This window comes from Triplophysa dalaica, chromosome 12 (genome assembly GCF_015846415.1).
Source record: "Triplophysa dalaica isolate WHDGS20190420 chromosome 12, ASM1584641v1, whole genome shotgun sequence".
NCBI lineage: Eukaryota > Metazoa > Chordata > Actinopteri > Cypriniformes > Nemacheilidae > Triplophysa > Triplophysa dalaica.
The window spans coordinates 7,906,504-7,933,349 of NC_079553.1; the positions used below are offsets into that span (position 1 = coordinate 7,906,504).

General features: G+C 37.9%; 1 protein-coding gene across 1 annotated transcript in view; it reads left to right on the forward strand.

Moving 5' to 3' along the window:
* The first annotated feature begins 18,218 nt into the window (after positions 1-18,218).
* si:dkey-246i14.3 (ephrin A4) overlaps positions 18,219-26,846 on the forward strand; it is a 39,576-nt gene continuing 30,948 nt past the window's right edge. The window contains exon 1 of the mRNA XM_056763458.1: positions 18,219-18,816. Within this exon, the coding sequence (XP_056619436.1) occupies positions 18,698-18,816 (119 nt within the window). The 5' untranslated portion in view covers positions 18,219-18,697. The remainder of the gene's footprint in view (positions 18,817-26,846) is intronic.

Sequence of the window (26,846 nt, forward strand, 5' to 3'; positions counted from 1 at the left end):
TGTTTAGTTACACAATTTCTTCCAAATATCTTTCTTTGTGTTCAGCAAAACAACAAAAGTTACACAGGTTTTATTTACTCAACTTGGTTGAGTAGACAATAAATAATCAAAAACATTAATTTACATTTTGGGGTAAATTATCTGTTAATTTATTTGTTATACATTTTTTTTGACTGTTTCGATACATTGTAAAAATGTAAATATAACTGAATCTATATGACTACATAAGGTTAAATATACCCCCTATAAAAAAGGTCACATGCAAAGGTCATTTATAGGGTCAGGTCAGTTAGAAATAGCCTCTGATAATTATCAAAATTTGTATCTTTCTATCAGTGCAAGTCTCTATAAAGGACACCTCTGGACAATTGATCACAAACAACATAGTTCAAGTCAGATGGTACAAAGGTCTCCAGTGCAAAACTGTCTTCAGGTCAGTCTCAATATCTGGCAACAAAAAACACCAGCATCTGTGAGATGTGTGCACAATTTCTGTTTGGCTCTGAGTTGTGCCACTTTTGTACATATATCTTTAGGATTTTCTATCTCTCTTTGCAAAATTTATACGATCCTGGTCATTATTCGCTGGAAGTAAAAGCTTCAGTCTTGCATTTCTGGCCTACAACTCAGACTTATAATATGCAGGGAGTAGCCAGTCACTGCCATAAATTTTTACAGCTTCTTTAAAGTTGTCGTTGGCCTTCTCAACAAGCTTTCGGCTGGTCATCAATTCTGAATGAGCATCCTGAACTTTGCAATGTTGTCTCCACGTTTATGGTCTTCACAGTGCTCCTAGATATAAGATTTTCCTCTAATAAAAAGTTATAAGCCTCCGCTGATACGAATTATAGGAGTTAGCACTTTGACAATTTTTGCAGAGCTGATCTTTGTAGGAACTCTGAAAAGGTTTTATTTAGGGCTCATGGGAATAAGTTCAGTTGATTGGTGAAGCATTTTTGATGTTCTTGGTCAAACTTTGAAAGACGTTTTTCCATTACAAACAAAACTCCAATTAGTGTGGAAGATTCCAATTAGTGTTTTTGCAAGCATTTTTTATTTATTTGTTAATCATGTATTCCAAATTGAATTTGTTATGTAATCAAAAACGGCGATAAGGGACTTTATTCACTAGTATTTCTTTGTTTCTTTTTTTTATTATAAGCAATATTAGACATGCCATGTTTAACTACAAAAGTAAATCCACATCACAGAATGGACTTTTCTCTTTGTCATAGTGTGTGGGTTTGTGAGTTAATTCAGGTTGTATACTCCTTACACAACATTACTTTCGCATTTAAAGAGTGGGTCAGCAGTTCACATCATACTGACACATACGAATCGATCATGTGTGTCTGTGTGTGTGGGGCCAGGGGGCAGGGGAGGGTGGAGTCGCTCATGTGCCCTTAAGTGGATGGATCGTGTGAAGCAACTGCTGTCACGCAAGCTTGTGTGTGTGAATGTGTGTGTATATGGATGTTTCTTTAGGGCAATTTTGGAACCTAATTTGCCTACCTACAATGCACATTTCAATAGAAATAATATTTTAATAGTATTTTTATATTGTGTCACAAAATTTCTGCTCAATTAGAAATGACAAACTATACAAACGGTTTTATGTATTTATTTAAGTAATCGTTTTTTCTCATCACAGCTTATTACAGCATTTGTTGTTGTTTTTTGTGGGGGATTTACAAATACTCCCAACCCTGGCAACATATAGATAAGATAATTAAAATGTGTACAGGACTGATTTATTTTTAAAGGAACCTTGGTTTAAGAGAAATGTAACAATGGCATTGACTTTATAAATGTGAAATTAATTCATAAACTTTGGAAAAAAAATGACTCCCACGCGTTTTTTTGCGTCAAACTCCATGACGTCAATTGGTTGCAACCTAAGCATGTCTCTTAAAGGAAAAGTTCATCTCAAAATCAAAATTGTGTTTCTTTTTTCTCATCCACAGGCGCTTCCAGTTTGTCAGTCTGAACGCCGGCGTCTGAACGTTCTGAAGTGGTCTATGATGGTATAAAGTATACTGTAAAATATTACTAAATATTTTTATTCCTGTATTGATTTAAAAAACGAATAATGTTGTGGGTCCAGTAGACCCGTGAACATTGACTGAGTATCAGAAACATTTGATACTTTTTCCTTAGAGAAATACATTTTCTTCGATAAAAGCTGTTCAGACAGAAATAACCAAACGCTGTCTACTGTATGTTCAATGCATATATTTCAGCCCCTTTTTAAATAAACCATTAAAATATATTAAATTCTATATATTATAACATATGAGGAGAAGACAATAGCCGTGTTAAAGCATTAGTTTGCTTCATTCTGTTTCACAGCAAACAAACATGTGTGTTCCAGGTCTGCACCTTTCAACAGCTGTGTCAGTGAACCATGTTCTTCTTCTAAACGTGATCATACCATTTCCTGTTTATTCAGCCTAAAGCCATTGAGGCCGAGCAATATGATTGGCTGCTTAATGTAATAAGTGTCAGGCAGGTTGATGGATACTCCAATATGAAACGATGACTGTGCTCACATTTACTGGACCACATAGACTCTTCCATTTTTCTCTTGCTCTTTTTATCCCTTTCAATGGCCCCTGAGTGCTTCTTTTCAGTATTTCTCAGCTTGAGATGTTTATAGTTTTTCAATTAAAAAATGCTCTGGATGTGTGACAATGGCCCTGATGATAATTACTCCCTGCTGTACAGCTTGAGATTTATAAGGCAGTTTATAGTTTCATCTCCCAGCTGTTGTCGAGTTGAGTCTGCTGGTCTCACTGGGCTGTTGCATCATGGGACAGGTGGGTAGAGGTGAACTCTACATCCTCTGTAGCACACCTGTAAAGCCAAAAACACAAAGTGAATCATTCATCACAAGAGCATCATCACAAAAGTGACTCATATGTTTTCAGTCAGGACTCGAAATAAAGCTCTACTAAATAAAATGACATATAGGTTCTAAACTGAAATTATTCATGCATTAGTCAAACAGAAAAACATATGATTTACACTGACATTTCTTTCGCAGGAAATGGAGGCTTTGTGCCAAGCAAATCAACAAGTTTTGTCTTAACCTTAACATTGTAACAAGGCTTGTATTTGGAACTGCTCTTTCTCCAGAACACTTTAGTTTTCTTTTCTTTTTTTGCCACACTGAGTCTATGAACATTTTATCTGCCAGACCCATGCTGCAGAGAAAAACCTTAAAGGCACAGTGCTTCAAAAATTAAATATTTTTACAAATTCACTCATCTTGATTCATCTTCAAATCCGTATAATTTCTACATTGTTACACAAAACAAAATGTTGAAGGTGCTCTTTTCTATACAGTGAAAATGAATAATAACCTGAGCCGTCCCTGGTCACCATTCACCTTCATTCTACGTAAATAGAAGCTTGGAGATTCTGCTAAATATTAATAGAATAGAACAATTCCAACAGTTGTCAAAAATGCCTCAGACTCTTCGCTTCTCTACATTACATTTCTTATTTTGTGTTAAACAGAACACATCATTTATAAAGCATTCTTTCCTCCCCTTGTGCACAAGTACTGTTAAGCATTCTTCCAAATATCTTTCTCTGTGTTCATCGGAACTAATAACTTTGTACACATTTGGAACAACTCTAGGGTGAGTAAATGAAGAGAGAATTTTCATTTTGGGGTGAACTGTTCCTTTAAACTTACTTCATGGGTTGGAGCAAATTTTGAATATAAAAAACAGATCTGTGTTGCAAGTTAAAAATCGTACATTCTTAGAATTCCATTAAATTCTTACATTCACATTAAGTCATTCAGCACATTTAATCCAAAGGGATTTACAAATGAGGAACATCACAGCATTTTATCATACAAGAGCCAGCAAACGTGCAGTGCCTTAACTGCAATATTTCAGCAAGCTAGTAAACAAGTGAAGAGTTTTCATTTTAATAATAATATTACATAGAATAGTTGTGTGGTTGTGAATAGGTTGGCTTGATGAAGTGCTTTCAGAATAGGTCTGTCTTCAGCTGTTTTTTTAAAGGTTATGATAGTCTCAACAGATTGAGTCGAGACTGCTGGAAGCTCATTGGAAATTCGTTCCATCATGCGTTCTACTAATGGCTACTTATAGCTGTTTCTGCACATTAAGCTGGAATAAGAAATGATGTACATCAAAGCATAGTATCGTAAACATTATACACATCGTACTATGTGGGAAAATTGATTCAGTAATTTAATTGATAGATACAGACAAACCCGAATCACTGGGAATAAATTAGTCCAGATGAAAAGTTTGTAACATGATAACAAAGCATCAAACATGTTTTCCATGGAAATTAAAGCTAAAATGAATGCTTAAAAAAGCATGACAGTATTTCAGTGATGCAGAACGCAAAGCTTTGTAATAAGTCTTCACTCCTGAAGTTCATTTGTATTATGTAATACAGATGCAATGCAATAGACTACATTTAAACTGTAAATTAATGAAGTATGAAGTGATCACATACAGCTGCCAAAAAAAAAAGATTTAGAAGAGGAATATTAAACTGGTTTACAGTTTTCTCGATTGCTAACACACAATTCATGGAACAATTCACCATTTTCTGACAACTACAAATACATTCTCAGAACAATATACCATCTTGTACAAACCCCACACACAAACAGCCTCAATCTACAAAGGTTCGACCATGCTCTCCTTCAGAAAACACATAATGTAATGAACTGAATTGTCAAGATGTAAACTCAGATAGCTCTCATTTATCCATCAGTAAACATTCAGTAGCAAAACTGATGACACACCAATCAGAATCTAAGGATAATATCAAAAGGAGCACAGGTCATTGTGCATCCTAGAATCATCTACTGGGCTTTATACTACTTACATAAACATACAGTTTAATGCATGTACACACTTTATATGAGAAATTTCACTTTTCTGTATCCAGTAAACTGTAGCACGTGTAAAGCCTCACATTTGTGATTGTCAAGTTTACAATTGTGCATTTGTATCCTTTTTTATCTGTTCTGTATTTTTGCAGTAAAAAGTATACAGTACTTTTACAAAATTGTGCCAAGGTTGCAGAGGATGCCATATTTTTTGACATTGCCTCCTATTGACAAATCACTTCATTTTGTTGTTTCCTGTATCTTCTCTGTAAGTTGCTTTGGATAAAAGCATCTGCTAAATGCCTGAATGTAAATGTTACTTGTGCAGTTGTGTACTGTATTTTGTTGCATGACCAGTTCATATAGGTCTTTGTTTTTTTTACTTTTCTTGTCTCGTAACATCATCTTCATCTACTTTACAGTAGTGTAATGTTTTATTTTAATTTTTTCCTAAAGATCATTCTTGCATTTTTGAGGGCTTGTGTGTCATATCTGGGGGAAATGTTCGTTTTTTTCTGCCAAGTTGAATGGTTTTGAGAATAGAGCTTCATTTTGACCTTAAAATAGGATGTTTGGGGAATTGGGTGAGATGTTATGTATTTGTGCTCACTGTTTTGAGAATACGAGGCCTAATTTCAAGAAATGTGTTTAAGCAATTGAGGGGAAACTGTAATAAGACCACTTTCACCCACACACATGTAAATTGGAAACCATTTTATTTTGCTTGCACTGAACTTAAATTGTGGGAACATTTTTCGCAATGGAACAATATACAATGGAAATTAAATTCATTTAAGACGCATATAAACATTTCATATGTGTATATATGCTTTTTCTATTTTAGCAGTTTTTATTAAGGTAAAGTAATCTCTAATGTCATTTCTTTCGTCAGACAGCAAAGAAACCATTAACAAAAGACAGAATAAAAATATGTTTTGCATAAAAAACATGCTGAAGATCTTCAGAATGAAAAACTTGAGTTCCATCTGAAGGTGGGCCCTGGGGGATATTCTGTTGTTATTCCTAAATGATGCCGCAATAAAAGCGTTTCTCTTTTCCGTTTTCAGGAAATTAAACAGACTTAATCGACAATAGCAGTTTTGAATATGGATTTTTAATATAAAGAAAAAATGTTAAACACTGCTGAACATTTATTATGCCAATGTTATGTAGCACAACATACTTCTTGATGCTGCATGAAATAAGGCCATCAGATGCTGCCTTCTGTGGTTTATGAGGCGCTTGTGCTTTATCTTCACCATCATGATTAAGGAAAAAGTCAGGCAGAATTGCAAGTTCCAATGTATCATATTATATTTGTAAACATTGAGAATATTAATTTATGTGATGCAGTAGTATAACATGAATTATCATTTAAATGATATTTGGACATATATATTTTTGGCTCTATTTTATTGATATCATCAAGTCATATTAGCTTATCATAATCTAATTAGCATGAAATGAATAAGGCATTTTTACATTTCTCATATCTGGGATGCATAAATTGGGAAATGTAGTGGTGAAAAAGTAAAGTTTGTGTTGTCATTTATCTGTTCAAATTCTGGCTCAACCGATGGCATGAGTGTGTAATTTTTTGGAGTATCTACTGACAGAGGTGTGTAAAGACCTTACACAATGAAGCTTTATGTTTTTATTACCTTAGAATGAGCTATTTTCAGCTACTCCAGCTTTCATGTGGCTCAGCGGTTAGAGCATAGCACTAGCAATGCCAAGGTCATAGGTTCGAGCCCAGGGGATTGCACCTATTCAGAAACATATGTATAACACAATGTAGTGTAAGTAGCTTTGCATAAATGTCAATGTATTTTATCTACATGCACTGCAGGTCTACTTGCATGGTATTTACAATGTTGCTTCTACATTAGCCCTAAACCGACAAACCACTCTGGCGCGTTTCATAAATACGCTATGTCATTCGGCAAAGAAACAAAAACGTGACAAGATCGTAATCCTGTGTCAGCCACTGGAGTGCGTCAAAAGGGAGGGGCGAGTAAGCCGTTGGTTGCAATTCCCAACCTTAGATGCTGCTACACTTCATATACTCTGGACCTTTAAATTGGTGCTGCTACAACAAATGCACTCACATTTCCATTAGAAACACTAACCAGAAGGGCTCTCGACTTCTATAATCATCCCATATAAAACATGACACATTTCAATAGAAAGGACTGCAAACAGTCAATAGACCCTCATTTGTCAACTGGCAGTAAAACTCTCGCCAAATTCTAAACACACACCAGACTGATCCGATCTAAAGCTTATCCTGCTCATCATACAAACTGAAAGCACTTATGTGGAACATTGGGAAAATAAAACCAAAACATAAAAGCAAATTAAAATGCTACCATAACCTAAAAAGAGAATTCAAAAAGTCAGCATATCACATTACTGTTAAGAGGTTTTGCCAGCAACAAATCCTGAGCAAGTGCATCCTTAGAAACCACACTTTTAAAGTAAGCAGGAGCAAAACTCCTGGAAAACTAAAGTAAACTAGAAAACTAATCTAAAGCAATTAATCTGAGAAAAACATAACCGATCTTTTTCTGATTCTATTGCAAACTTTATCCAGATGATCCAGATAACAAATAAATATTATATAAAAAGTTAGGCACACATCGTACACTTGGAGCCTTTGTGCATAATCATAGACCATACACTGTATTTAACTACTACATTTCTTATCAATCAATTGTGTATGCACTATTTTCAATCATATTTTAATTTACTCCGGGCCTACTTTCTGGACCTTGTAATAATTACATCAAACACTTGTATAAGCAAGTATTTTAATGCTTTGACAATATAGCAATCCATCAAAGTCATTACAATAAAGCTTTATTGTCTCTGAGAGAGAGAAAAAGTTTTGTGTATGACAGAAAGAGAGAGTAAAAGAAGATCTGCTCCAGGTGGGAGGCAGTCAGTCGGCGTTATTTTAAAGGGAGCAATGGGAGAGATGGAAAGAAAGGGATAAAACAAGAGAGAAGAGGGAGGAGAAGATGAATGTAGTTAATTAAGATGAGCAGCCAGTGAAGGCAGTGCAGAATTACACAAACACTAATTAGAGTCTTCGTTAGGGGGCACAAAATGAGAGCAGCGCATCCATCATCTCCCTTCTGCTCCCTCTCTACATCTCTCTTTTTCATCCCTCATTCTAGTCTTCTTTTTCCTCTGTCTTTCTATTTCTCTCTTTCCTTCCTAAAGTCACTGTGGTATGTTGGTAGCAAGTCTATGTTGGTATCTGGCACTGCAGCAATAATAATAATAACATTAGTAATAAATGTTAATCAGTATTTTATTTTTGTAAATATTTGTTTCTTTTTACTAAATACTTAATATAAACAATTGTGCACTTGGAAGTAAATTTATCTTGTCTTGTTACTGATAAACACAATTGTTTTATTTGTGTATAGTGTGTTTCTTATTTGTGACCAGCAGTAGGCTACCTCAGTTGGTCCCCTTTCCCCTGTCATCATCTCCTCTCTCTCTTTTATTATTGACTTGAAGAATGTGTGTAAGTGCAATCCATGTATTTGTTCAGTGTCAGCACATTTTTTATTGTTTCACTCATTCTCTTTAGTCTATATCAATGTGCCATGTCTCTCTATATCTTCTCTCCCTCGCTCTATTTAACCATATCCCTCTCTCAATCTCTGTCGCTCTCTCAATCACCCTCACATCGTAGTTGTTTTCAACTCAACATGTTTATATCTCTTACAAACGGTATTTCTACTGTGTGCTTCTCTGATATTTACAGTATTACAGTGTAGCCTACTGCATTTTATTGTGTGTTGGAGGAGAGTGTGTATTAATGGTTTAACTATAAAACCATCTTTCTATTTAATAGCTAAATTATTGTAATGTCAAAAACACATTTCATCTGTTTTCTAGAGTTGGCTAATGTATCTCACCATGTGAGACAAATGGATATGAACAACGCAAAGCGAAAGGGGAATGTTATGACACGAGTCAATGAGCTACATCGGAACCTATAGATCTTATTTACGGCTGATGACGGATATATGGAACAAATGAGAGATATTATAGGTGCATAACCTCCAGCATTCGCTAGCTGATCAGCATCAGCTGGGTAGAAATTCCAAAACCGAATCTGACTGACTGAACAGGCTGTCTGAAGAGAGAAATCAGGACTAAAAGGACGTAACCTCATAAGTGCAGTTTTTGCACATCCCTAGAATGTAGAACAGATCATTTAGGTCCTACATCATACACTCACCTAAAGGATTATTAGGAACACCTGTTTAATTTCTCATTAATGCAATTATGGTGGTGGTGTCATGGTGTGGGGGATGTTTTCTTGGCACACTTTAGGCCCCTTAGTGCCAATTGGGGATTGTTTAAATGCCACGGCCTACCTGAGCATTGTTTCTGACCATGTCCATCCCTTTATGACCACCATGTACCCATCCTCTGATGGCTATTTCCAGCAGGATAATGCACCATGTCACAAAGCTCGAATCATTCCAAATTGGTTTCTTGAACATGACAATGAGTTCACTGTACTAAAATGGCCCCCACAGTCACAGATCTCAACCCAATAGAGCATCTTTGGGATGTGGTGGAACGGGAGCTTCATGCATCCCACAAATCTCCATCAACTGCAAGATGCTATCCTATCAATATGGGCCAACATTTCTAAAGAATGCTTTCAGCACCTTGTTGAATCAATGCCACGTAGAATTAAGGCAGTTCTGAAGGCGAAAGGAGGTCAAACACAGTATTAGTATGGTGTTCCTAATAATCCATTAGGTGAGTGTATGTTTACTGCAAAAATCTTAAGAATCAAACATGTTTGTCACACATCAAAAATGTAATACGCTCTGGCCTAAAATGACTTGATTGTTGCATGTGTTTGGAGATGTACAAAAATAACTAGATGAATAACTTGATGTAAGTTAAACTTCATTTAACATGTAACAAATTCATTCCTATTAGCATAATGGCCATTCTAGGTCTGCTCAATTTCCATATTTAATTTTCTTTAATTACAGTATCAGATTTTGCTAATATGTAATTAGAGAAGTGGCTATTTTGCAGTTGTTGCCATGGTTTTGAGTTTCTCTTCTGCTGGGTCATTAGATGGTTTAATAGTGTTCTTCCTGAAATAGAGAAAACCTTTCTCCCCTCTGAGACATTACACTCAATATGTAATGTCACATATCTCTTATGACATTGTCTTAATTTTATACTTGGACACTGTAGGCTTCTCTCTAGGCGTTTTATCCAGAAATGCTGGAATGGTTGATGTAGTCACATTGCAGATTTCACTATTTGTGTGCCTAGGATTTAGTCTATGGCTCTTTTTTCATTCTGTTTCAGCACTAGGAGGCTCTGTGATTTCACAGGTGAGAACACAGGCGATATTTGCAAACGTGGTAGTTTGTGGAAGATGGCGCTCGCTGCGTGGTGGATTGCTCGCGTGTTTAGATGTGCAATTGCAGGGAGCGTGAGGTTAAATCGCTCTCATCTATGCAGTGGAAGCGGAGAACGAATCTTTGCCCGTGTGTGGCACAGAGGTTTCTTAACCTCAGAAAGTCTCGGATATGATGTGTTTTTCTATTGGTAGCTACAGGCGGCTAAATTGAAGCAAAAACAGTATGACAGAAATTGACAGAAAAACTGATGGTCAAATAACTAGGAGCTGAAGGGAGGTTTTTGATGGAGATAGATAGGTATGACGAAAAGACGGAGAGAGACCACGAAAAGGGTAACATGAAAAATTGAAGAGGGATAGTTATGGGAAAGAGAAAAAGAGAGATTTTGATAGAAAGTTTGTTGAGAACCTTTATTTATATTGAGAATTTATTTAGCATCTTTCTGTAGTTTCACTTACTGCAGTAAAGCTCAAGACACCCAGAATAAAACATATACACACATACACTGTACACGCTGCAGAACATGTAATGGATTTAATGGTTATAATGGGTATGTGGTATATGGCATCAACTGGTATGTGATGGATTCTATTGGTGGGCTGTTATGGTAGATTAATCCTTTTGAAACAATGCCTATGGATTAATTGAAACCATTAGAATTTTCCGTGATGACTTTTATTGGATTTCTATTGTTGTTGTTTTCAGCAGGGCAGTGGGATAAAAATGTCATAGATCATCTAAAAATCTTGCCTTTTAACAGAGGGTTTTTGGATTTCTTAAAAAAGTTAAAGATCTCAGACCTTTGGACCTCAGAAACCTCAAGATGGTGACTTGGATGTGTGTGTGTGTGCATCTGAGTCCACTCCACTTTTACAGTATCAAAATTAAACAAGTGCATGAATATAAACAATTGTGTTCATGATTAACATAATGTCAAATATTCTGTTGAGATTAAAATATCAGCCCATTCGCACCAATTGCGTATAAATAACACGCGCTGTGCATTATCGTATAATACGGATGCCAAATTGCGATTTTGAGTGCATAAAAACGCCTATTTTTGTGTGCATATGATGCGCCAATTAGCGTGTTTGCATATTAAACAGCAATATGTCTCATTACCCTGTCCCCAAACCCTAAACCTAATGTTAGCGTCCGTGCATATTATAACCTCTACCCAAACCCTAAACCTAACATTATTATTTAAATTATTTCAGTGTTTCGTCTTCATGTACGTTTTAAAATGGCTGCTCTCCACCCAGGTACAAGCAAACATTGGAGTATCGTATGCACACAAAATCGCAATTTGGCGTACGTATTAGACGATAATGCAACTGCGTGTTATTTATACGCAATTGGTGCGACCAGGTTGAAAATATACAGCCATACATTAAATAAATTATAACTAACCAGCACAGAATAACAAAGCATTTTAGTGGGTTCAGAGACAGATTAAACTCTTTTCAATTGAGTATTTGACAATGTTGCATTCCTACAGTCTCTTTTCTCTTTCGTCAATCTATCCATACTCTAAAACCTTCTTCTCTCATCTCTTCCTCATCCTCTCTCTCTCTCTCTCTCTCTCTCTCCCAGGATCTTTAGGTTGATTAATTGCTTCTTGTTGGAAAGGTTGACATTTTAATAACTCAAGTCCTCCACACCAGAACAAGGGGGAAAAGGTGAAAAAAAAAAAACTTCCGTAAGCACAAAATAAACACGTGTAAAACTGGTTCTGTTTTCAATTTTTCCTGTAGCTCTTATTTCTACCGTGTACCGTACATTTGTATAACTGTATACTGTCAATCTGTGTCCTTGAATGTATTTTTTATTTAGGTCTTTATGTGGACAGTATTACTTAGTTTCTGTGCGTTTGTGTGTGCGCACTTGCAGTTTTGTTTGCTTTTTGAGTTGGAATCATGTAAATGTAGACAAACTGTAAAAAATAAGAGTAAATAATGCTAAATAATTAGCTTTAAACAAACAATGACTTTGATTGTTGCATTTTTTTAAAACTTTAAAAAAGAGATATATTTACACATTTAGCAGACACTTTGATCTAAAGCACCTTAAAAAAATGTTTTTATTAAATTAAAATGAACCCGTGATTTTTTTGCCAGTAACACAATGCCTATCATGGTCTACAGGAACAGAAGTTTTTCTATCACATTATACTCTTAAGTCTAACCAACCAGCCGAGCATGTGAGTTGAATTAAGACATTTCCGGCCACTAAATAAAGTTTCTTTACATTTTTTCATACGTTTTTGTCACATTAGTGTTTATGAGGTTTATAGTCTAGGACAACAGGCCTTCTGAACAATTTTACATAAAGAAACACTTTTATAAAACTCCTTTAAGCACTTTTCTCTGAATTCAATTCAGTTAAGACATCTACCTCAAATAATGACGTTAAAGATCTATTTTTACAGTGTTGTGAATTTGCATGTTTTTATTTAATGTTCCTGTAAATCCTCAATCACTATTACTCAGCGTGAAAGGCTATGAAGTGGAGAACCATCTTAATAAAAGGCTAATGGATAAAAGGAGAAAATAATGAAAGGATGGAATGGGAGAAAGCGAGAGTGATTTCCAACACTAAAGGAAGACTTTATATAGAGGCTGATTATTCACACTGATCATTAGAGAGCGATATCACTTTCACTCATTTACTGAAAAGAGGGAGAGAGTGGGGGAGAGGAAAAAGGATAATCATTAGAATCATATCACTTTCCTTCTGTCTCTAATGAGCAGCGGAGAGATAGAGAGAGAGAGAGAGAGAGAGAGAGAGAATGAAAGCGAGAGAGAGAAAGAGAGCACAGTTGGATAAATAAAACACATCTGTACATACTCAAACTACTGGCTTTGTTTAGTCCGTTTGAGTTGATGGATATATATTATCTACATCTTGACAATTTAAACAAATAAGTTGAGTCATATTATTATGTATCAGCCCATTATACCAATCAACCGCCTTTATGACAGCATAATAATATCCTGTCTGCCCACACACCTCTGTGTGTCAACCAAATGCAATTGGCTTCCTCACACAAACACACACACAAACACACAAATACAGACACAATCAAACGCTTTGATTATGCATATATCAATCCAACTGCCTTCTACAGTTGCATATTTACATATGTGTGAGCAATTTACAAAGCTTGAGTAGACAGATTTAATTACGAAACATAAATTGGGATTAACAGAAACACAGTGCATTACAGTTTTAATTAAAAACCTTCATTATTTATTTTACAAACGCAGGAACAAGATGAAATTAAGGACACGAGAGGAGCAAATCTGGAGAAAGATGAAATGAGGGAAGGAGAAATCTGCACCATCATCTCCAGCTTATATCTCGTCCTCCGGCTCTGCATGTGCCCTCCGGGAACAATTAACTTTTACTTCCAGTCAGCATGTGCCGCCCATTCTCCATCAAACCCTCTTCAATACGCCCGGTCACGCCCAAAAAAGATCTCTCACACGTTCACCATCTAAAGATATAAATATGTCCCTTATTTAAAGCTCACGAGATCAGAAAGTCTGGTCTTTATAATACTGTTTATTTTGACCCACCTAAACCCCGCCCCTAATGAACCCCAAAGGACCACTCAAATTCAGAGAATACAGAACAAGATGAAAGAGTCTAAATTAATTGCCTGAACACAACACTGGTCTATGTGCTGACAATGCTTCCCAGCACTGCATGAACAGGATAGGGGTGAGAAAGACATTGAGTAGTTACTCTGTAGGAATCAGAGACTCGTGGGTAATTAACATTATGCCAGACCTCTGTATAGTCAGGATATAGTCACTGATGCACAACTAAAGGGTTTTTTAGATACTTTACCCTCATGTACCACAACCACACAAACACACACAGTCTCTCTCTGGTCCTGTGCAGTTTGCCCAAGCTGCTATGATAGTGTATTTGTATTGTCTAAGCACTGTAATATCTGAACAGTCTTGGCAGAAGTCAATCTCTGCCTTAAGTAAATGCTCAAAGAGGGAGCAAGACAGAGGGGAGATGGGATAGATCACCAAGACAGCAAAGAGTGATGAGAAAGAGAGAAAAAAAACAGGAAACGGACCTTGTATACACTGGGTACAAATAGGAAGTTGCCAAGAACAAGTGTGTGGGAAAGTGTAACCAAGAAAGATAAAGAGAGAAAGGGAGAGTTGAACAAAACAAGAGGTGTTTTAGTAACGCCAAGGTCATGGGTACAATTCCCAGGGAAAGCGTGCATCAAATGTTCATTTTACATCTTACATTGTAAGTAGATTTGGATAAAATAATCATGTACTTTTTCATTAAGCTTTGAGGGAACAATTTTTAGAAGCAATGGGCTCCAAATGTCTGGCTGTTTAAAATAATACCTGTATAAATACATTATTTAGAAATATATACAGCTGGGGAGTTGGAAGACCATTTCAAAGACCACTTTCAGTTGTTCAAAATGTACTACTTGTGTTTAGGTCAAATTATCATTTTTGTTTCATTCAGTGAACTAACAATATTGTTTTACCAAATTTCAAATACAAAGATTGTTTCTATTTGCATTTATTTGCAATAATGAAAACTGGAGAAATAGGTCAAAATAACAGAAAAGATGCTTTGCGTTAGTACATGTATTTAGAAGTCCAAAATATACTTTTTTTAAGAGATAACCTTGATATTTATTCCAGTTTCCATGTGTCTTTTCAGGCTGTCAGTGTTTTACATTGATGTTGAGTGACTTTGTTACTCCTTGATATTGTGGTCACAAACATCTAGATTTGAAATGAAAATGTGTTTTTTTTTCCGTGGCTGTACGTGGCATGTCACACCAAAAGACACTATTGACTATTTATCAATTTTATAATTGTATATGCACAAAAATAAATGTAACTGTAATATAATAGTCCACATGAACGTCTTAGATTAGATTTCCCTTCATCTTTATTAAAAAATACATTCATCATTCACGTCAAACGCAGACAGCTTTTCAATATCACACACAATCGCATTTTCAAATAATCCACGTTTTGTGTGTGTACGGGGAGAGACAGCCGGCAAGAAGCAAAGAAAGAAATAAAAGACGAAGATAAAGGCATCAGTCAGTACATAAGAAGACATACTGAGTTTCAAACAGGATAGAGGGAGCAGCAGAAAATTGAAGGGAAAAGGGGCGAGCGAAAGCCGAGGGGGAGGTAAGAAAAAGGCAAAAACCACAATTTGTAAACAGGTCTCTATAGTAACCAGTGCATAATTTGTTTGGTGTGAGCGAAAGAGGAAAAGAGAAGCGTTTAGCGTCTCGGCTTGACCCCACCACTGTAATTACCCCTCAGAGAGAGAGAGAGAGAGAGAGAGAGAGAGAGAGAGAGAGAGAGAGAGAGAGAGAGAGAGAGAGAGAGAGAGAGAGAGAGAGAGAGAGAGAGAGAGAGAAGAGAAAGTGTTTGAAAAGTATAAAAGCTACAGCTCAACCTGAATGCCCGACGAAGCCACATGTCTCCTGCTTTTATGTGCGTGTACGTGCATTTTGTGCGTATGGGGCAGGTCGTTATGAAGGGACAGTTCTGTCCTCGTTTGCCACCCTCGCTTGTCATTTAAAATGAACAAAAGCTTAAACGCTCTCACCTACCCACACAAACACACCCACAGTCCGCACACGTGCAAAGACGTAGCTCTCACGCACGTAAATAGGTGCTTTCAGTCACATTGTGTTTGCCGGTCAAGTGCAAACTTGACACACTATTGTACGTGAGGCCAAAAATAAAGCCACGAACCAATCAGAGGTTTCATTTGTCCTTGCTATCACACTTTGAATGTAACAGGGGCAGTTTAGCGACAAAAAAGTGAAAAAACAGTCTCTCATTCCCTCTGAGTTTGCATGTGGGCAGCCTAATTAATTGAGCAGTGCTCAATTCTGTGTGTGTGTGTGTGTGTGTGTGTGTGTACGTGCATGTGTGCGCGCGTGTCTGTTACATGCCGGTTGAGAGGAAAGTTAATTATAGAGGGGAGAGTGGTGTACAGCCTGCTTGATTACAGTACAGTGTATTGGGAAAATGTGTGTTTGTGTACGTGTGTGTGTGAGGCTGTCAGTCTGTGCCTGTACAGATAACAGGATTAACTCTCCCCTGACAGTTTGAGTACAACAGGGACCAAGAGAGAGAAACAAGAGAAAAAATGAGGAAGGCGAGGAGGACATAAGTGACATTGATAGGGTTGAGGGATTTATGGAGAGAGAGTCACTCTCATCGTTTCGGAGATCACTTGCGTGCTGTCCTTGTGTCGGTCTGTCCCCTTGCTCTGTTTGCCAACACTGAAAAAACAGGAACAGGGCGAGGTGGGTACAACAGCTGATTAGCTACCAAAGCAGGAAACACACTTCAGAGGGGCTCCTGGAGGAGCACAAGGTGACTGTTCTTCGTTTAGCCCCGATTCTTAATTACCGCAGCACTGCTGAGGCCAACACACAATCGCGCAGACCTGCTCCGCCTGGACCATTGGCGCCCAGCTCTTCATTTATAAAAATCAGAGCTCCGCCGCGCAGCAGATATGACCTCCACAAGGGCTCAGCTCCGGTACACCACCAGAAAACCTGGATAAATCCTTTGTAATTTTGAGAAAGGACAAATGTGGTCAAGAGATGACCCAGACATAGCACTGCCAAGCTCTGTTATCACACTGCTTTATTAATTAGATAGTAACAAGGGTGCCCAATTTAGGCCTTGGGGGTGATACCTTTTGTGTAATTACCCCATGTTCGTGAGGGAACGAGGGACTACGAATCCTCCAAAGTATCGAGTCACACAGGGAAAGACTCCACTGCACAATCATATGATATTAATGAGCAGACGACAGGCGAATTAATAGATACTGCCATAGCAAGAGGGAAGACTTGGAAGAATTAACGTAACCAAATATACCCACCGCCGCGTTTCCCGACGTCGAACACTCCCCACATGTCGGTAAGAGTGATGGGCCTGCCGCACCGCTGGTCTTGCCTGCCTCATACGTTGAACCGTTAATTTAACACGCGCATATGGACCACCGGCTGCTTGCGCACACGGTGGCCGCGGTGATTACTGCCTGAACACGCGCTCTCCAAGGAATTCTGTCGTCAGCAAGGTGAATCAATTTCACCTCTCCCTTACCTGTCAACACGATCACGTGTACAGTACACAAGAGAAAACAAAACATGTAAACTCCCACTGAGACCAGCAGGACACACAAAACCACTTGGGAATATGTGGAACCGTTCTCGTGCACTTGGGGTTTTTACAAAAGTTAACTATAAAACATACAATTCTGCATATAATTATGTAGAAAAAAGCTGAAAAGGACTAAGATGTTATAAGATGCTGCGGGTGCACCCCAAACACATGTTATACATTCCAGGGTATACGGATCGGTTTTCTTTATTCGTGAATAACCAGTTTCAGAGGACAATTAGAGTGTGTAATAACCGTGAAGGTTTCTCTGCCAAACGTGTTCTTTAGTGATGTTTAAATTAATCTGCTTAAATAACGTGACTCAACTAGTTAATCTAGTAAATCAAACATCATTTGATAATTAATATGAATTATGAGAATAGAAAGGCATTATGTTTTGTGTTTTAAATGATATAATATTCAACATGTAACATTAACATTATTTCATGCACGAACGATGAAATGTGATATGTAATAGCGTTTCAAACATATGCAACACATGTTTATTCAGTTAACAAATGTCCCACAAAATTGTAACCCATCCAAACGTTGACTATCCGACGTATCTGTAAGGGCAGTGAGGGCACTTGCCAGCACACCTTTTAAAACTATGGAATGTGGTATCAGCCCCATGGTGTTCACTGATTGGTTTAAAGTTTCATCAGCCACGCCCTTGAGTTCTGCGCCGTACCCAGCAGCGCGCTCAAGTCACTCCTAATCATGTCAACTTTCAACGGACGTGATTGAGAGCGTCCTGCGACCACAAACAAAGTCTTTCATTGCCATTGTTAAAAAAGACTGGGGGTTGTCATAGTCGGATCTCATGAATCAATGTTGGATTTATATTTCAAGAAGACGTTTTCCTCTGGAGGAGTGTTAAGAGGAATACTTTTCTTCAGGAGGAAATACTAAACGTCGCCTTAGTCTGCACTTCTCTGGAATTCAAGGAATCGCAAGAATTTAACACGATTAAGGACTTTTCTATAACTTCAACGTATGTGATGTAACTTTACATAAAACTATAACACGCAACGTATGACTTGTTGCGTTTGGCAACTAGAACATGTTTCTGTTCTTTATTAAAAAACGGTGAAAGTCCCTAACGCTTTCCTCACAAGTCTATGAAAGTTTTGCTGCTGTATTTTACTCCGCTTTTTAAACTCTGAGGGCGGCCCATAAGGGCTTGGTCCACTTCAATCATGAACATGCCAAGATGCTCTGGAGTGTGCGCTATGATGAGACTTCTAGCGCTGTTTATGCAACTTTTATCAACTACAGCAAACAGACACGTTATATACTGGAACTCTACGAATACGAGGTAAGATCAAGATGACAGACAGTCGTGTTTCCAATTGACCTCATTGAACGCTGTTGCGTTCTTGTGCGTAATTCAGCGCTTCAGTGGGCACGGCAGGAGCTCAGCCCAGTGCTGACATGTTAAATGTGTGTGACTAAGACCAAAAGCGCTCTTACAATTCTGCCTCTTCTTGTCTTAAAACACACCTGTACTTATTACATTAATACATATTGATGTTTTTAATCCAAGTGCCTTACAATGCATTAAAGCTATACGTAGTTTTTTAATCAGTGTTTGGGTTCACAAGGGCTCGAGCTATGAACCACACACTGAGCTACATGTACACATGTATTCACGGGTGTACATGTATGTATGGTGACATAGGCTTCCATACCATTTTTTTACTGCACACTCAAACTTTAGTGTATTTTTCCCTTCAGTTATACAGTGAAGTGTACCATTGTTTATACAAATAGATTGATCTCTGCAGAGCACACAGAAACAAACAAACAAACAAACAAACAGTCTGTAAACCGGTAACAATTTAATTAATTGGCAAGTGCTCGATTAAGGGCTTGTATCAGATCGAGGGGGAATCAAGTACATTTTGTACAAATCCTGTGGCCTCCTGATCCGTACAGTCTGGTGAACAGGTTCTCCAGGTTTGATCAGTTAATGTGGAGTCGAGGAATAAATCACTGCTAATGGTGTGTGCCTATCAGCTGTCTTCCTGTAGTGCAACAGAGCTCTCCTCTGACTTGCTGAATAATAATTTTAATTGGTGTAATTTGTTACACTGATGGTTTGCTCACCTGCCACTCCAGGTGTTGTTTAAATCGGGATTGGCTGTCTGAGTTTAAGAGAGCCTTCTGGGCCAGCTGTGCTCTGCCCCTCCCGGGACAACCCGTACTCACAAGTATGCTACCCTTTGTGGTCTTCTGTTTTAGAAGCTTGCTTTTTTAGCGACGGTTCAATAAAAAAAATCTGCCATTATTTACTCTCCCTTGGGTTGTTCCAAATCTGAATATCTGTTTCTTTTATTTATCTTGTGCAACCTGGGCACAGGCCGAATACCGGTTTCAAGGTATACCGCGGCGTGGACAGCCACGGTTTTACAGCCACTAAAAGTTTATCTTATACCGTTCCAAAGGTATGAGCTGTTTTGTGCAGGAATCCATCCGGTTCTGTGCTATTTTGTTTATGCTTATTAAGTTGTTTGCTCATCTGAATTTCATTTATTTATGTATATGCATAGACTGTATATATGGATGAATGCATGCATGTAAGTTTGATTACTGGAAATGCATTTAAAAGAAGACTTGAAAGGGGTGCCATGCTTTCAAAATGCTTTGTTTTGCTTAAAATTCAAATCTATTGTGTTCAATGTTTTTTACTCAGACATTTATAATAACACATTTTAAAGCTGCCACCGCAACACCGCCAGACCGTGAAACAGTGATAGTTTGGCTTAAGGTTTCCATACCGTCAAAATCTCATACCGGCCCATGCCTAGTGCATTCATAAATTGTTAAGTGTGCTGAAAAATTAGCTTTGGCGCATATGCATAAAAACAACATTTAAAGTCAAAGTTGCATCGTGTTTGGTCTTCATGGTGATGTATTAATACCGATATACGCTGATGCAGCACCCATGCAGGTAAAGACGTCTGCACACTTAACGTCACCTTTTACAAACTCGCTCGGAGTCCTGCAGTGCAACCCGGCAAACAATCAGCACATTACACAAACATCGATTTACACAAAGTAGTGCAATATAACCAGATTAATGAGGCGCAGCCCTGGACACATGAACGCTGCGGGGTTGTCATGTTTAGCTACCCGTGGTTTATTACATCAGTTCTTTGTAAAGGGTGAAAGCTCTCAGAATAATGCTAGGTGTATCTCCCAAAGTGTCTTGTGTGTGAATGTGATATGTCATATTTACTCTTTAATCTACCCTCCTGCCTTTTTAGTTGCAACTGAACTGTGAGCAGCTACACTTTTCATTTATCAGCTGACGTTTTTGATGGTCTGCCAGGTGGATCAAGCACATAACATGTTCTTCTTATCTCCGCGCTTGCTCTCTCGGCTCGCCCCTTTATGTTTCTCACACTCCAATACGTTTTATACCTGATGCAATAGCTGTGTAGACATTCAGGAGAGCTTTCAGATTGACCTGACTGACATAACATGTTTAAAAGGCAGTGAGTTAAACATATCTGTGTTTTTAAACTTTTCTATCTGTGTACGTACAGTTTATTTGTGGTTCTCTTTGTGTGACTCACTTAACAGGTTCGAACACATTTCTGATACTGTTGAAATAGCACAAGGTTCTTTCTCGACACCTCCCTTTTGCCTCTACGCGTTTCAGAAGAACAGAGTGCTTTTATTGCTCATTTGGAGATCACATCAAATTAATACAATTTATAATAATACACGCGATTGTGATAGATCATACAGCACATCACACCCCCAACCCGTAAACGCACCCCAAATACAATGTTGTGTTTTATCCTTGTTACTTGTTTCATGGGCGGGAATGGAACCCAGCATGAGGGGGGGGGGTGAGCGGAGCAGACGCACCCATACGCTTGCAGATTTAAATAATAAAGGCTTGAAGTTCAACTGTAATTTTGCTCAATCAGGGTTGCAGTGATTGGACATGTAAGCACGCCTTATTGTTCGTGAGGACTTCCATAATTCTCAAATAATCTCCCCACTACTTCAATAAATCATTAACTTCGAGAACCTGTGAATTGAAATCAACAATCCTACTCAGAAATAATCTTATTCTGGCTTGTGTTTTGAGAGACATAAGAACAAAACTCCCTGCTGCTCTCTGTCTCGCACGCCGGTTATTATGTGGTTGACTGTATGGCTTAATGCATCATACTGGATTGTATAATTATCCATATAAATGGAACTATATTTACTTTGTTTTTGTCCGCCCCTCGCATAGTCTGAATGTAACGTTTAGAAATCTCCAGTGCATTGTCATGAACAGACGTTTCCAGATAATGTCGATGACCTAAGAAATAGTTACATAAAGGAAAAGTGTTGCGAAAACAGGAAATATTCCTCAACCTTGTACTCACCAGTTCCCAGCTATGCCTTTATCGCATTTTTTTCCTTCTTGGAAACTATCCAACATGTTCCCAGAAAGGTTTTATTAAAACACCTACAGCGAGATCGTGATTTGACTTTCTAATGGCTCTCTTCTTAAAGGGACAGTTCACCCAAAAACTAAAATTTTGTCAGCATTTACTCATCCTTGAGTTGTTCCCAATCTCTATAGATCTATTTTGTTCTGATGAAGACAGAGAAAGATATTTGGAAGAACACTCGTAACCAAATAATTCTTGGCCATCATTGACTTATTTAGTAGAAAAAATGACAAGGGTAGTCAAAAGTGCCCCAGATCTGTTTGCTGGGCTAAATTCTTCAAAATACCTTTTTTGTGTTCAACAGAACAACATTTTTTATAAAACAAATGTTCCCACTGTGGGAGTCAATGGAGGCAAAGAACTGTTTGGTTACAAGCATTCTTCCAAATATTTTTCTCTGTGTTCAGCAACACAAAGAAATGTATACAGATTTGGAACAACTTAAGGGTGACGACAGAATTTTTATTTTTGGGGTGAACTGTTCCTTTAAGTAGTACACATGGAGGTTCTTTTGAAAGCATGTTTACGTTTGTGTGTGTCACCATATTCTTCTTGTCTTTACGTATGAGATTTAAAGCACCAAAATAAAATTGCTCAATTCATAAGTCGGCATCTCTCCGGAGTCGTTCCTTTGCTCAGTGAGTCTCCTATCAGCGTATACTGTAAAGGCCACCTGGCCCACTGGGCACGAAGAGATTTTGGAGGCTCATAGAGGGACTTTACCGACAGACTGTCACATGGCTGCTTCCAAAATCGCCGAGACCCAATCAACTCCCACAGTTGATGTGCAAAGCTGATGGATTGAGCATAAGACGGATGTAATCTTCTAAACTGGTTCTTGAGCGCTGGAATTTGGCCGTACCTGGCAGGGATAACCTTTCAATCTACCTTAGAGAAAGTCGTATTCTGTCACCTGTTTAATATTGTAATTTAGTGATTATGTGAGGTTCAGATTTGTCTGTGCGATTGCACAGGCACGGCTTTCCAACTGCGCTGCTACACACGGCGAAAAGAGACTTTCTATATTTTCACCTTGCCTGGATATTTTGCTAATATCCCCCGTACAGATGTTATCAGCGTGAACACTCCATTATCTCATACCTACACATTGGCCAATAGCTCTTCTCTCAGCGTGACCACATCAATATCACTCGCCAGTTTCCTGTCCTTTGCATGGCTGCTTGTGTGGATATGTGTGCGTGTGCATATATGAACTGTTCCATTATTTGAGACGGAGTTCGGGCTGGTCTCCATACTGACCAGTGGCCTGAAAGTGTCTGCTGGGTGAAAACAAAAGTTTTAAAGATGAAGTGTGAATTTTCATATTAAAATACATGCTTAGCCCAGTTTGATATGCACGATTTATTTTTGAGGCACTATGAAAACCATATGCCAACACAGCAACATTAGGTCAGCGGGGACGGGGCTATCTTACCAGTTGCGGGTTTCTCTGACCAATAGCAGAAATTTGTTTGAAAATTTATTATTGAAAATAATAATTTATACGTTATGTCTGCGTTTATATGAACTCCTAAATACATAGCATGTGTTAGTTACATTGCGCGCATATTTTCAGGTCAAGTTTGTGTAGCTGTATTTTAAGGGGTTTGTTTACACCAGGGAGTATTTGATGAGGAAAGCAGGTTAGGTTGGCACTGTGCATGTGACCACGGTTAAAGATTCTTAGTCGAAAAATATTGTTTTCTATCCGTTTTTGCTGAACCCAACCTCAGGGTGCCCTTCTGAAAACACCTCCAACTCAGTACTAGGTGTCAACACTTCAATGGTTAAACCGAATTATTGAGGGATATGGGGGTTTTACTGTGTTTGTGAAATCATATTAGCCTGGCAAGGAGATATTGCATTTCTAGCACTGCCTGTTACGAGGGATCAAATCCAGACCGGAAATCTTATTGTTTTGGCTTTCAATATTACACATGCACAATTGTGTTTAAAGAAAAAGCTGCTTTCTCTAGGGAAACGCACATGCACACAAATATATTGATGTGCACATACACTTAGCTTACTTTCCAGTTAAAGGATGTCTCTCTCTCTTTCTGTCTCTCTCTCTCTCTCTCAGACTTTGATCATGATTGGTGTCCTCCTTTCCCCCCTGCTAATGGGCATGTATTATCTGTGAGACAGGGAGGGTAGAAGTATCCAGGCCTTTTACATTGTTTCGTTTTGGACTTATATAGACATGTGCCTGTCTGCTTTCTCTTGCGATGTCTTTGGAATTCCACAATCCCCCTTACCTTCCTTCCCAGGTTTCATTAGTATCAGTTACTCATTGGCCTTTCCTGTTTTTTTCCTTCGTCTAAGTGGGAGCATATTTATCTGTATCGTTGTATGATTTGTTATTGTAATCAGCATTATTCTTTATAAATATGTGTATATCTGGTTTCCCAAACGCAATTCACATTTCCGGGTCTAAAACCGCACGAAAAAGCGAGCCTATTTTCATCTCTATGCTGCGCCGACGTGCCTAGAAAATCGGGAGCATTGTACAACATGTGCATCGCATCTTTGTCTTTACCTATTTGATCGCCTCTGCATTGTCTACATTTAAAATAATGAACTTGCGCGTGCAAAAGATGCGAAATGTGAATCAGGTTTTACTGTGTCTGCAGATATTCAAAAACATAATTGAAGGAACATTTCTCCCACCCCCAAAAAATCTTTCTTCATTTATTCTTTGAGTTGTTCCAAATCTGTATAAATTAATTTTTTCTGATGAACACAGAGAAAGATATTTGAATATATTTTGAAGAACGTACAGCAAACAGTTCTGGGGCACTTTTGACTACCATTCTCATTTTTCCTATTGTAGTCCATGGCGTCCAAAGAGCTGTTTGGTTACAAGCATTCGTCCAAATATCTTTCTCTGTGTTCAACCAAACGGTTTGGAACAAAAAGAGTGCGAGTAATTCACGACAGAATTTTCAGTGTTGGTTGAATTATCCCTTTAATATTACTTACAACACAATATTTCCCACATTTTTTAAAGTTTCAAAGTTTAAACTGAAAGGGTTCAAAATATCACACTTTTGTGAAATAGTCTATTTATCGCCAAGCAGTTAAAAGTTAATCATATACCAAATACTTGTCTAATTTTGAAATAGCCTCCTACCTAGTTACTCATTACCAAAGACCAAATCATATCACTGCTTCATTAGCTCCTATTGTTCCAACAACATTTGTATCTGTAAACCAGTCAGGAACTGGTATTGAAATGAACTAACGCATGTGATCTTTGACCTTACCACAGCATCTCTGGGTAAATGTATTTGTGTTGTTTATGAACAAACTTGTAGGGACATTACCTTGCATTAATATGGTTTATAAAATACCATAAGCTTAAAAATAAAGCTTTTTAAGGACTGTAGGCTTCCCTATAGGTTCCCAGCTTCACAAAAGTTTTTGTACCTTTATTTTTAAGACTGTATGTGCACTTGGTGTTCTATGTTTTTTTGTTGGCATACACATTGTGTGTCTGTCTAGTGGGCGTGTGTTGATTTGTGGTTCTGTCTTTTATCTTCCTGTCGGACCACTTTGTATTCTTATCTGCAGTGACTGATTTTCACCTCAGTTTATCTTGCAGCTTTGAAAGTAGCCATTTGCTTCTCTGATTCCTGTATCACCCCTTTAAACATTTATTGAAAGGCATTATGGAGACCATATATTTACAGCAGCTCTACGATATTGCCAGCAAAATAAAATACGCAACGTCGTGAATATTGCGACTTTAAATCATGATAGCTTTTTTCATGATTGCAATTTTGAATGTGTTTTTCCCCTCTCTAAAGGCTGTTCCAACAAATCAGTTTTGTGTCCGCGTCTTGACCCGTGACTCACAAGTATGAGAGCATTAAAAGATAGTGTCTGATTTCAACTTCAGGAGCAATAACATTAGACGTTAGATTTGAAATGTACGTTTCGATCATTCTTACGATTGAACGGAAGCATTATTTAATCACAGCAAATGCATTAATATTGAGAAAAACATTGTCAAAATGCTGGAAAATGTAAAGTTACGGTTTTTGAAGCTACATCACCCAGACTTGTACAGATTCAACTCATGTTTCGTTCTGTAATTCATCCTCCCTTCTTTCCAATTCTCCTGAGAAGGAAAAGACATTATGCCCATACTGAATGGGCAGAAAGAAGGAAAGCACATTATGAAGGGATGGCAGGGAAAGAATCAACAGTGTTCAGCTTCTGAATTGGCAGGGGAGCCCCTCTGGGGAAGAAGGGGTGAGGTGAGAGCAGGAGAGGGAGAGACAGAGGCAGGGAGCAAGAGATGTCAGCGGGTATTACTATCACTGTCACTGTGCAGTAGTGGAGAGAAACACCATCGTCATGCTTACTTAGCCTAAAGGGAGGACATTTGGGGAATAGTGTGTATCATAAAATTACCATATTGTGAAGTTTGTGTATTTGTGTGTGTGTGTATAATGTTTGTGTGTATATTTTGAGAATGTCATTTTCTGTAGCAAGCAGGAAGAAGGCTGCAGACAGGGTCTATGGTGTCTTAAAGGGAGAATGTCTTCTAATTTGTCATTGTTTTAACTTTTTTAATGAATGCTTGTTAGTGCTATATCAGCATTTATTTCATAGATTTATTTAATAGATGTTTAAAAAAAATATTTCATAGTTACTCGATTATTATGCATTCATAAAAGCTGCGTGCATTATAATTATGAAAAGAATTGTGAAAATGCATTATAAAATTTTCATCTTGCAGCATATTAGACCGCAGGACATGTCAGCTTCCCAAGTTTTTTTATGCCAGGTACCCATAAGCGTGTATGGGTTTGAGCTCATCTATTGCAATGAGTTGACTGCATAGTGAACGCACCTGTATATGTGACCTGTTTTAGTTTTACAT